Source organism: Toxotes jaculatrix, chromosome 15 (genome assembly GCF_017976425.1).
Source record: "Toxotes jaculatrix isolate fToxJac2 chromosome 15, fToxJac2.pri, whole genome shotgun sequence".
Classification (NCBI taxonomy): domain Eukaryota; kingdom Metazoa; phylum Chordata; class Actinopteri; family Toxotidae; genus Toxotes; species Toxotes jaculatrix.
In genome coordinates this window covers 11,922,274-11,935,093 of record NC_054408.1, presented here as the reverse complement: position 1 = coordinate 11,935,093, position 12,820 = coordinate 11,922,274, and the positions used below count along the sequence as shown (strand labels likewise).

Below are 12,820 nucleotides of genomic sequence, written 5' to 3'. Positions count from 1 at the left end.
ATAAAACAAACTCATGGAAAACAGCAGATGACACACAGACATTGTCATTTCCAGCCTCCAATACCAAAACAAAGAGGAAAAAAAACACTGTTCTCAGAATTGTTTGAATTTTGCAAGGTATGATCACAACCCAAAAATATCTGTAAGAAAAGTAAGATATCATAAGTAAAACCATCTTTCAGTAAGCGTCCTCTGATCAACTACATACAAGTGCAGCCATCAGACAACAATACACAGCTTCAGCAGCAGAGAAATAAAGTATAACATCACTGCATTCATAGTTTCCCTCAACATCCTTTGAGAGAAACAGGTGTAGCCACATGAACACATGAAATTACAACAATTAGTTAAATGTCCTCAAATAAAACTTCCCCCAGCAGAAATACAAATTAAAACATGCAGGGGCACAACCAAAAACCATCACCCAATCCAGCAGCCTGTCTAGTTTAACATGCAGAAAATGAGGCTCTAATAATCTGGATTTGAGGCAAGTGAGGCTGGCTTTATAGAAAGAATTTAAATGAATAGGTCTGAATTAATCATTTATCTTTTGTTGATGGATGCACCCCCACTTAGACTCATCACAATAGGTGCAGAGCGTTTTGTTCGACCATATAAATCATTCCCATTGTTTAAGGTACATTGATCAATCTAATGGCTTGTAATAGGCTCCTAATTGCCACAGAGAAGTGCTCACGAATGGAGTCCAGAATTACAGATTCAACTCAAAATTCTCACATGAATGATAAGGCAAGATCATGTTATCCCCTTTTGTCTCAGGTAAACATCCACTAAAAAAAGAAGCACCGGGATTTTATTATTCTAGGATAATGTGACAAATAAATTTCCTTCAAAATAAATTTAAGGCAGAGTATATAAAGAAAGACAAGTACGTGAATGGCTGCATAAAGATTCTGTGATTCCCATGCAGTTTTCTTTGTTAGGACGTACAGAAATCATTATTCCAAGCTGAACAGGTCACACTGCTCCTCATTACGATGTAATACTATACAAATAATCATATACATAAGAAAATTAACATCTTAATAAATGGAAAAAATGAGTGTAATATATCCAATATTGTCAAACTAAAATAGAGAAAGTATGTTTTTGTTCTAAAATAATACTAATACTATGAACTTAACTGAAGGATAATTTTCCGGGTTTTTTTTTAATAAAGAAAATATACTGAAAATAAATGCTTACATCTGCGTTAATTTTCATTTAAGGCTCGAATTAATTTAACTTCTTTGTCAACAATCAACTTTGTTTATGTAGAGCAGACATTTAATACTGTTAACAGCACTCTGCCAAATTGTCATGATTGCAAAAATGATTCCATTTTCTTGGCAGCACTCAGTATTTGATGAGACTGATTTTTATTCACCCTTCCAAAGGTGGGGCTTTAAAGCAAAAAGAGTATTGGAACAAATTGCGCCTGTGTTGACTGGCAGCATTCATACTCTATAATGGAGCATTATTTGCCCGTTTTGAATACTGTAATGCACATCTTTCGGTCAAGCCTTTCTCTGGAAAATTGCTTTAACTTTTAAAGGGATGATGATTCACATCAGAGCAGGTCAATTTTACATTATGCCATTATCCCTGAGCATTTTAACAAGCTATGGAATATTCTGGCTTATTGAGTCGTTATGATAAAAGACAAAAAAAAAAAAAAAAAAAAAAACATAATAAGAGTCGCAAGTTTAGGAAAAGTGGTGATACACAGCATCCTCTTAATTGTCCACAGTTTAATTGAATGCGTGATTAGGTTGGCGTTAAATTTTATTTCTCAGCTACAAGACAGGCATCGTGCCTCCTGTTAAATCAGTTTAATGGAGATGACTGGCGGCCTTACAGCAGGCTGCCCCTGGAAGCTGAAACTTTTTCCGCCTATAAAATACTTGTCTTTTAAAAGAGATCTACTAGTATACACGCTGATACAACAAGCTGTCATTTTTAATTAACCCCTCACCTGGACTCCCCCAATAAGTAAGAAGGGGGTGGTGGGAGGGCGAGTACGCCACGAACGCGCAGAACTCCAACACACGCACGAGCACAGCCGCGCGTAAATTTTGGCTGGAAGTAAACAAACTCTGTGTTAGCTTATCAATTACAAACTCTTTTTTTTCTTCTTCGTGTATTCAGTGACCATTTGTTTTATTCAGACAGCTCATAAATACTCTAACCGCGGTAGGAGAAGCGAAGTCTTCGCTGCCAGGCCTGTTTCTGGACTTCTTCACTAAACTTAATCCACCTGTGATTTCCCCATATGAACACAAAGACTTCAAAATTTGAGAATGAAGCATACAACATCATTTGTCCCCGTCAGGCATTAACGATGCCATGACTGAGGCGCAGCAGCATGCACTGGCTACAGACTGTTTTGATAAAGTCATCAGCAACAACAGCGTCTCTCACATTGTTCCAGATACTCTGGACTTAAATAGCAACAATTTCTCTATGACGCGCTGCGCATGATCTGAATATTGAAAATAAGAAGGGAAACCTGCAACTGCACAGAGTGTCACCATAAGCCACAAACGCTTTGAAATCAGTGAAAAGCTTACCTCTTGGAGAACTGGCGTGTGAACTCAATTCTGCAATGAAAGGAGACATTGAGCCTTCGTGTGAGAATACACAAAATAACTGTATGCATTAAAAAAAATACCAAATCGTGTCTTGTATGACAGTCTGAGCAGAAGCTGCACAACAGATGATTGACGGCGGGGTTTTTGGTGTTTCTGTCTGCGGTCGAGTCTCTCATTGGCTGACTTCGTCCCCAGCCATGAATGCAGCTATTAGATTGGCTGCGCGTCCTCGCCAGCTGTACTTCAAAGAACACGCTCTCTACAACTAGGTAGTGTCGAGAGCTGCGAGCCAAGAGAGAAACCGTGTGACCCGAGTTAAGCACGGTGAGTCTGAATCAAATTGGAGCCGTACAGCATTGAAATCGCGAACACTCTCATCACAGCACAGACCCTGGATATGGCTACGTCTATACTTGGGGTGAGTCCGACGCATATGTGCGCAAAAGTTGTGCATAAAGTTATTGCTGCCTACTTTTGTCTGCAAGAAAAAAAAAAGGTGTTTACTGCTTTCATAAACATACATGTGCTAAATTTTGGAGTTTGGTTTCACTGCTGAGGCATTTATCATCACGTTACTTATTTTCGTAGTTATTAATTATCAAACAGTAAAATGTTAGATGCCAATAAAAGCGAACCTGATCAAACTTTGCAGTGTTTTTTTTTTTAGGATTTCCTACTCTCTATGTAACAGCTTATGTTTGATAGTTAATATTTTAAGAAAGTTTGTAAGAATGTTAATCGTTATTACATTCACCGTGTTTTATTTATGATATCCGCGAGAAAACAGAGAATTTCATAAAATTCGCCTCCTCTCTCTCCAAACACGTCTATTTCAGGTCAAATTACACTTTAAAGAATTGAAGTTGTTATAAATTCCTTTGTTGAAGTTCTGTTTTGTTGTGAATCAGCCGTCTGCTCCCCAGTTATGCGGGTTAAACCACAATCTTTCAGCCATATTTCATTGCCTGTTTTTAAGTCCAACTTTTGTGTGTGTTGTTTTTTTTTGTTTTTTCAGGAAGAACCACGGTTTGGAACTACACCTCTAGCTATGCTGGCTGCAACTTGCAACAAAATTGGCAACACCAGTCCTCTTACAACTTTACCTGACTCGAGCGCTTTCTCAAAAGGTGGATTTCACCCGTGGAAAAGATCCTCCTCCAGCTGTAACTTGGGATCCAGTCTGCCCGGTTTCACAGTAGCAACAAGCCGCGCGTCGACAGGACTAACACCGACCAGTGGCACAGGCAACAGCGCCTTTTGCTTAGCCTCCACCTCCCCGACCTCGTCTGCATTTTCCACAGAGTACAGCGGTCTGTTTTCCAACTCCGCGAGCGTCACATCCCAAGAGTCTGGACAGTCGGCTTTTATCTCCAAAGTCCACACATCAGCAGAGACTCTGTACCCGCGGGTGGGGATGGCACACCCGTACGAATCGTGGTACAAGTCCGGTTTCCACTCAACCATCTCTGGTGATGTTACCAACGGAGCGTCTTCGTGGTGGGACGTCCACACAAACCCCGGGTCGTGGCTCGATGTCCAAAATCCTGCAAGCACCCTCCAGACCTCGCTGCACTCCGGGACGCCCCAGGCCATCCACTCCCAGCTGAGTGGCTACAACCCGGACTTCTCCTCGCTGACCCACTCGGCGTTTAGCTCCACTGGAATCAGCCCCTCTGCGTCTCATCTACTGTCCACCAGTCAGCACCTGTTAACACAGGACGGTTTCAAAACAGTTATCCCCACTTACACAGACGCTTCTGCCGCCAACGCCATGATTTCTGGTGGCAGTTCAGGAATAAGTAGCTCCTCAAGGTCGTCCCGGCGGTACTCCGGTAGAGCAACATGTGACTGTCCGAACTGCCAGGAGGCCGAGCGACTGGGACCCGCCGGGGCCAGCCTGCGGAGAAAGGGACTCCACAGCTGCCACATTCCCGGCTGCGGTAAAGTGTATGGAAAGACATCTCACCTCAAAGCGCATTTGAGATGGCACACCGGCGAGCGGCCTTTTGTCTGCAACTGGCTTTTCTGTGGCAAAAGGTTTACTCGGTCCGATGAGCTCCAGAGACACCTTCGCACCCACACCGGCGAGAAACGGTTTGCTTGCCCGGTGTGTAACAAGCGCTTTATGCGGAGTGACCATTTGAGCAAGCACATCAAAACGCACACGGCCGGTGGAGGAGGCAAAAAGGGGAGCGACAGTGACACCGACACCAGTAACCTGGAGACCCCGAGGTCCGAGTCTCCAGAACTTATTTTGGAGGGAGTAAATCCCAGAATCACTGTTAAGGATCCGTCTCCTCACGACGAGCCCTAATGAGGCTACACCCAAAATCAAACCAGATTCAAAACTGCACAGCGTTGAAAACGGGTCTTATTTGACAGACAATAAAAGGAGACAATATTTCAAGAAGCGATCGCAAAGTCTAAAAAAAAAAAAAAAAAAAAAAAAAAAAAGATAAAAAATATATTCTCCACGGGCGTGACGAGTATTTCATTCGTAAATCCATCTAAAGAAACCACAGAGTGATTTACTGTAGGCCTTTGGAAATTTTTAGGGACAACTTGAAAATGAAATGGATGTTTGCTAAGGGTGCGCAAAACCTGTTGAACTTTGGTTGGACAATGTGAGTTCCATCTTGTATATTGACGACTAAACTATGTGTTACTTTCATGTAAATGTTAGGCTATGATTGTTTTATTCGTGTTGGTATCCTGGAAATCAGGGAGTTTACTTTCGACGCACTTTGTGGATATGTATGTACACAGCTTTTTCAACCTTGGTTAACCATTTTATTTCTTTGCTAAAAAAATATCTATATATAAATGTTTACCTGTATAAAGTCACACGTATAAGACTTTCATTTTATCGTAATTAAAATATCTTAAAAAAGGCTGTAGTTGTGTGATGTAGATTTTATATTTTTTGTTTATTTTGTAGGTTATACATTTGGAGAAAAAAAATACTGATTTTATTTAATTTAGAAAATTATTTTAAACCCTAAGTGCTGTTCGTAGGCTATTTTTTCTTAAAATCACCTATATTACCTTGACTTTCACTATTTCCCCTATGGAATAAATCAATGTTTAATGCCCCGGAAAAGACATTTCATGCCTAAAAGAAAATCTTGTTAAATGGTATTAATTATGACTTGGAGCACATCGAAGCCCCATGTGTCTTGTATTTGCGATTAGGGATTCGTGTCTTATCAAATATCTAATTAATCTCCGAGACATCTTTTGTTCGGTTTCACTTTATCGGGGGGTTTCCAAGGGGGTTTGATGACAAAGGTCCCTGAATATTTATTCTAATTGTCCAAATTAACTGCTTTCATTTGCATACCAATCGATGGACCGAGAATAAGGATATGGCTTCTTTCTCTTTGCCAGAAACCACAGAGATGTTATGGGAACAGTTTTTTAAACTTTAGAAAAAGAAGGGGGCAAAGAGTCACATGCAAATGTTGAATTTGAAATGGTCTTTGCTCGGCGCAGTCAAATGGTGCCTGCATGTTATTTGAATATCAGTGGCCCCGTATTGAAAGGGTTCAAGGATGCTCTCTGACTTCTTTGTGCTTACCCAGTGCAGCGTCCGACTCTCAAAGAAAAAGCCGGGGAATAATTACAGCGTGAGTCCAGGACTTGGAATACGTCAGGGAAAAGCATCTCATCCAGACACCCTCTTCTGCCCCCCCCCCCACCCCCATTTTTTTTTTTTTTTTTTTTTTTTTGTTGAAGAGGATGTTAAATTGACCAGAAAGCAATAGAGGGAAATTATTTTCATTTCCTTTTGTGCAACAGCGGCTTCAAGGAAACGGCCAGATAGTGAAAACTATCAAATTAGATTGCCAATTTGAATTTCTCCAAAATATAAAAAAAGACACACTTGCAGGAACGCTTAAGGAAAAAAATGTTGAAATTTAAGCTTTAGAAGATACATTTAGCAATTGGCATAAATGTTTTGTTTTTTTTGTTTTTTTTTTTAGATAAAATTTAAGTGTCAATATTTTCTTCCTTTTTTATATCAAAAATGTTTTTCGAGTTTTGGAAACGGAATGAGTCAAATAACGTTTATCATCTTAGGCCTAAAAATGCGAATAACGGGGAAAAAATCAATTTATGTAGTATAAAATATATATATTATATATAATTGAATTCTATACCGTTTTCCCGTATTAAAACAAACTGGTCTTCATTAATAAAAAATACAGTGCAGCGTTACCTCAGGTATATTTTCTGTATTTAAACGCAGAATTTGTATTTGTTTTGAGTTTGACACCCGCAAAACGCTTTAGGGATAACGCTCATTATGTCTGGTCATTCAGGGAAACCGGCTTGAATTTTTTTTCTAAAATATTATAAAAAAATATATTATGCGCAAAACGGTAATAATTAGCTGTCATGTGTCCAGAGCTTAAAGTCCATTTAGCGGGGATTAGTGGGAATACACTGACCTGATCAATCAACAGACAAATCCACATCTTCATTTTCTATCAGATCTATAGCCCTGACATTCCTTTCATCCATGGCAAATAAACGCTTTAAACTGAGAGGATTAAACATTTAATTTGAAAATAAAAGTCCCGATTTTTGCAGAGGTCAACAGCCCTCTCAGCATTACAGCTTTACAATAGCCATATTTCCAAAAAAAGACACAATAATGAAAGGAGGATAAAAACTGCAGCCACAGAAATAGTCTTCGAAGCAGCCAACTGACCATGAAAATGAGCCTAACATTTTCCCATCAACAGATCATAGCTGCAAATTGCTTCCAATGGTAATCAATTAATCTAGACCCTTTCATACAGTACAAGACAACACAAGAATGCAATGAGCTGCATCTAGATATTTTCTGTCGACTGCTTCCCTCTACTGGAAGAAAAGGAGACCGATATACACAACATCTGCAATCTGGTTTTTAAATAGAGGGACTCTGTGTGATCGAGAGAGAAATACTAAACAGCAAAAATTCTAAATCTTTTCACGTCTTGTTCATTGTTACTGTAAGAGGGAAAAGAAAAATCAGCGCTTTCTCTTAGCTCTGTCTTGGCTTCTCTCTCTTCTCTCCCTACTCCTCCTACTCCTGCTCCCGCTCCTACTCCTGCTTCTTCCTTTACCCTCCCTATCTTTCCCTCTTTCCCTGCTTCCACTCCTCCCATCTGCTGTTCTGCCTTTCCTTCCATCTGTGCTACTTCTGTTCCTCTCACCATCTCTACTGCGACGCCTGTCTTTACCTCTGTCCTCCCTGCCTCTCTCGCGGCTCCTACTTCTGTCCAAACCAGACTTGGAGCCACTAGGTCTCTGCCTGTCCCTGCTGGTGTGTCTCTTTCTCTCTTGACCTCCCTCCGACTTGATCTTGTTCTCCGGGCTGCGATTTCGACTCCTGCTCCTTCCCCTCTCTGTCCTTGTTTGTCTGTAATCTCGGGACTCCTCTTCAGGCATCCTCTGTCCAGTGTGAGGGCTCGGTGACCTGCTCCTGTGAGAAGAGGCCTTTTTCTGACTCTTGACTCGCCGCTCGCTCTTAGAGCTGTTATCCCAACAGGAATCTTTTTTCTTGTTCTTTCTCTTTTGGCTCTTGAACTTGCCCTGGTTGTCTGAATCTGATCCACTATCGCTGCTGCTGCTGCTGCTGCTGCTACTACTACTACTACTACTTTCATGCTTTTTCTTGTGTTTTGTTTTGCTTTTCTTCTTCTGTTTCTTGCTCTTCTTTTTCTTGGCCTTCTTTTCCTGGCGATCAAGTTTTCTGTAAAAGAGCAACAAAAAAATGTCTGGTCAATTAACATTTTCCAACAAGGCAGCTGACAGATGTCCGATACTAGTGCAATAAGTTCTATGAATTATATCGAGGTTTACGGTGAATGCTGAAGGACAAGTCAGCTAAATAAAAAGTCTGGCACCAAAATGGAAAGCAACTGTGATATCAAATTATATATTTATTTTTAAAAAACATTTGATATATATTTTCAAATTTTATGACAAATATTTAGGACAGCATCTCGGTAACCTTGTAATTCTTCAGGTCATTTATCAGGGATTTCATTTCATCACACTGTATCAAGGTGAAGCTTAAAAACATTCAAATTATGTTAAAAAATAATCGCAATGCTTCAACTCCTTTAAGCTTTATTTCATAAAGATTTTAAACTGTGCTTCATTTTTACCTGAGGAGCTTCTGTTTTTCCTTGGTTGTTAACGACTTCAGAAATTCCACCTCAGGATCGTCCTCTTCATCGCTGGCAACATATTCCTATAAAAGTAGACAGGATATTGAAATTTGTACTGAAATCAAAACAACAATGTACAAATAAATACTAATTTAGTATAAATAGTAAATAATTATAATTTGTATTATCAAATCTGTTCACTCTACTTATGTTGCATTTATACATGCTTGGTATAGATAGTTACTCTTTTTCTCGCCGAAGGGTAGAGTATATGTGTGTGTTCGTATATCATCCTATGTGTGCAAAGATGGGAGTGCGACACAGACAATTACCTGCGATGGATCACAAACAGTAGCATTCCTACCAAGGACACATTTTTTCAGGGCAAACCCACTGTTTCGCATCTCCGCCATTAACTCCGAGGGGTGCATCGACGGACCTGTTAGCACAAATCACAGCCTCAGAGTCCCATTGATGTCAAGCCCATGCCAACCACTATCTCCACAGTGGGAATTTCAGGGGCGGCTTTGTTAACAGAATGGGACATCAAATCAACTCACTCCACTTCCGGCTGAGCAAATCATACAATATCATTCTCTGCCAAAGCAGCAGTTAGGGGAATCAGAATACACAATAATTACATTTTTTTCTCCCGGCACAGGAGGGGGACCATTACAGCACTCCACCATCAACACCATGCACTGACTGGACTCTCCCAGGGTAAACATTATTACTTTACTACTCAACTCGCTGATTGCAGAACTCAGAATCAGCTCAAGACTGGGAGCTCCAGCTGAAACCTGAGAGGAAAGGTACAGTAGGTGTACCTGCTGCAAAGTCTGTGACAGACAAAAGCCAACCTACTGGGCCTCAATATCAAGCTGCACAGACAATCTGGATCCCTGTTCTTTTGCACGCACATAAAATGAGTCTACAGTTTTTACATTGCATAGCTAACAACAAACATAATTAACAGCAATTTAAATATATTTTTGCAAAACAAATTTCTGCTGCGAAAATGTATATAAAATCAATAAAATTTGCTAATCTAACGCTGTTATTTTTTATTAATTTCTCATGTTTTATTAAAAAAAAACAGAAAATAAATTCTGTGTTTGTTTACATACATTTCAAAGAATATTAAAATTTAATAACTTTGATAAAACTGCCATAAACAAAGGAGCTGCAGGGGAAGAAAACTATGCTTGTTTTACATGACTATTATTGTATGTGCTCTACCTGCTGTCTCCTCCGGGGCCATAGAGCTGGCATTGATACCCGACAGCCCATAGAGAGGACACTCTCTGTCTGTATTCACATGGCCCCATTTGTGACATTTGATGCATCTCACGTTGCGCACCTGCAAAGTTAACAACAACAGACATTATTTGCAGCTGTCTCAATTCTAGACGTGTGCATAATAATTTGAAACCCTACTCAACATTTCATTTTTAAAAAATGATGGTAACACTAAGTTAAAAGGCAAAAACATTCCACTAATGTCTTTTTAATTTTAAATGCATGACAAACTCTTTTTATTTTTGAAATCATTTAATCCATTACTCATACACAATGTATTTTGTAATACATTGGTTCACATTCTTTTAAGCTTCTGATCAGTGTCTCAGGTTATGCCTTGAGTGTGAACATGTGCTGCAAACAACAGAAACTAAAGTGTGACTTTTTGTTTTCAAGCTATTTCATTTATAGGACCAGGAAGATATGAAAGTATTTCACAAAAAAAAATCTCAGAAAGCTAAAATAATTTTTTAAACTGATTTTTTATGTTTCATTTTGTTTCTTATTTATTCAATCAACTTGTGACTTCCTCAGCTTTAACCCCCAGGTTGTGAATCACTTGTGCAGTATATATTCTCCAAATAAGTACAAATCATCACGTACCTGGATTCCAAATGGCTGATCTCTAATATTCATGTCATCCTTTGCATACCTACATGAGAAAATTAAAGATAAAAAATAATGCAAGTTCTGTCCGGACACTAGAAAACATGCCCTAGAAAATGTAACTGTGTATGAAATCGATCACTTACTTCTCTCGTGGAGCTACTTTCTGCCACTCAAATTTGTAGTCTTCGTCTCCCTCCTGACAAATAAACATATTTCAATATGAATTTCAGTGTGTAAGCATTCCTTGATATAAAGGACTGGAAAGCAATGGAAACCACAATCAACATTCTAAATTTGTGTTCAAATTCAGAGTATACATATATTGTGGAATTTTGAGTTGAGAGAAATTGAGTAGATTTGTTGGGTTTTTTTTTCCTACTTTACCTCTTTCTTTTCCTCTTCAGGACAGAAGAAAAAAAAACAGAAAAAAAAGAATGAATGTTAAAATGTCAATGCATTATTGTATCAAGAATCAAATGCTTGGAACTGGATATATTATTTAGTAGGAACCACAGATGCTCGGCTTCGATCATTCACCTTTGGATGCTCCAGGTGGAGCCTCGTACATGAAATTGAGGCCATTTTTAACACGATCATCCCCCATCAACAACCTAGAGGTTGGTAAAAAAATATGATGAACTTTGTGACAGTTTTTTTATGATTTTTATCAACATTTACAACATGTGAATTTGGAGGATGTCTTCAAAAAATGTCCGCTGAATTTCTACAGATATATCTACTGATATACATTTTCATGAGGTACCACATATCATTGTGTATATTTATCCAATACATTTATCTAACCTGTTGTTGTAAGTTTCCTGCTCTTTCAGGTATGCCTGCATAAGGTCTTCTTGCTTTTTCTTCTCGAAAGTCAGTTTCTGCTCTGCTATCCATACCTGTAAGAAAGAAAAAAGGACTTCTTCCAGGGCTCTAGGAAATGCGGGCATTTTAAACCGTTTTATACATTTTATAGACTAAATGATCACTCAAGGGTAACAGATACATCCATCAATTAGGAGAAATAACTTTTACTTGCCGTTCTTAAGCAAAATTAATGAATAAAGCAAACAAACTTTTTTTTTTTTTCATTTATTTGTAAAGTTGAAAACTTGCAAGGTGTATAAACAATATAAAATTTGACAACTTGATATGTAGCAGAGGAGGCTCAGAGCCTTTTTTCCATCTGGAGCTCCTTGGCCACACAAGAACATGCACTTCCATGTCTAAGCAAAATACGTACACATACTGTATATTAAATCTAGACATTTTATTTTTAGTATCTTCATTTATACCACCCAAACTCATTAAAGAATTTGTATGCGGCTGAAGTGAACTTCGCAACTGCAACTTAACAACGATTAACTGTAACTATAGCTTTATTCAATTACACCGTTAAATGAGTAAATCGACAGGTTTATCTACACCCGTGATTCATACAGAATAAACCCTCTACTGTGAAGTACTTTCTATCGTGTATTTATAAAAGAGAATAATGTTTGCTTTTGATAAGTAGCAACCTTGGCTAGCAAAAGCAATACACAGTAAGTATAGCTTGTTAGCTAGTAAGCTAATCTGATGTCTAACAGCCTCTATAACTGTAGCTAGCACTCACCTTTTTGATATTTGACTTCGACGCAGGGTGAAAATCTTTCTTGCACATGAAATTTGCAAACGACTTCCCCATGGCTGGCACCCTATAATGTTATTTAAACTGAAAACGTAGTGTCGACTTTAGCTAACAGAGTCGCTAGCGCAGCCTCCTCCGGCTGTAAACAAACGCGTCCGCACGAAGACAGTTCTACATTGGTTGAAGGGGCGCCACATAAGTAAATTAAGCTTTAAACTATATTTATGATAGAAACTGCGTTAAATTCACCTGTATGCCAAACACAGTATGCTAAAGCAATTACAGAGCCACAGTACTTAAAATGTGTAAATCATTTTTTCTTGTACTGTTTCGTGGATTATTGTAAGTGTTTCTTATCTGATCATAGAAATGTTAAAAAAAAAAATAGAAAACGATTTTTTTAGGCGGCAAATACTACAGGCTTCAGGAATACCAGCAACCACTCTAATAATCTAAAATAAGAATTACAAATTACGAACGGTTATAATATAAACGTGAGGTAAATGTGTCACGTGAGCCCGCAACTC

At 38.8% G+C, this 12,820-nt stretch overlaps 2 protein-coding genes across 2 annotated transcripts; one reads left to right on the top strand and one right to left on the bottom strand.

Annotated features, from left to right (window-relative positions):
• Positions 1–2,988: 2,988 nt before the first annotated feature.
• sp9 (sp9 transcription factor) lies at positions 2,989–4,905 on the top strand. Its single transcript, XM_041057223.1, has 2 exons — positions 2,989–3,009; positions 3,607–4,905. Exons 1-2 carry the CDS (start codon positions 2,989–2,991, stop codon positions 4,903–4,905), a joined length of 1,320 nt encoding a protein of 439 aa, XP_040913157.1.
• Positions 4,906–7,135: 2,230 nt separating this feature from the next.
• On the bottom strand, positions 7,136–12,570 carry cir1 (corepressor interacting with RBPJ, CIR1). Its single transcript, XM_041058071.1, has 10 exons — positions 12,279–12,570; positions 11,468–11,562; positions 11,201–11,274; positions 11,048–11,061; positions 10,807–10,859; positions 10,658–10,706; positions 9,995–10,115; positions 9,088–9,194; positions 8,753–8,838; positions 7,136–8,334 (listed from the first exon to the last, which is right to left on the bottom strand). Exons 1-10 carry the CDS (start codon positions 12,348–12,350, stop codon positions 7,611–7,613), a joined length of 1,395 nt encoding a protein of 464 aa, XP_040914005.1. The 5' UTR covers positions 12,351–12,570; the 3' UTR covers positions 7,136–7,610.
• Positions 12,571–12,820: the final 250 nt, after the last annotated feature.

Excerpts from the sequence above, each read along its gene's own strand:
- cir1 (XM_041058071.1), bottom strand. The coding sequence starts at position 12,350 with ATGGGGAAGTCGTTTGCAAATTTCATGTGCAAGAAAGATTTTCACCCT. Across the intron at positions 8,839-9,087 it reads CTGTTTGTGATCCATCGCAG|GAATATGTTGCCAGCGATGA; the intron begins GTAATTGTCTGT and ends CTACTTTTATAG. Across the intron at positions 8,335-8,752 it reads GAAAAACAGAAGCTCCTCAG|AAAACTTGATCGCCAGGAAA; the intron begins GTAAAAATGAAG and ends GCTCTTTTACAG.
- sp9 (XM_041057223.1), top strand. The coding sequence starts at position 2,989 with ATGGCTACGTCTATACTTGGG. Across the intron at positions 3,010-3,606 it reads TGGCTACGTCTATACTTGGG|GAAGAACCACGGTTTGGAAC; the intron begins GTGAGTCCGACG and ends TTGTTTTTTCAG.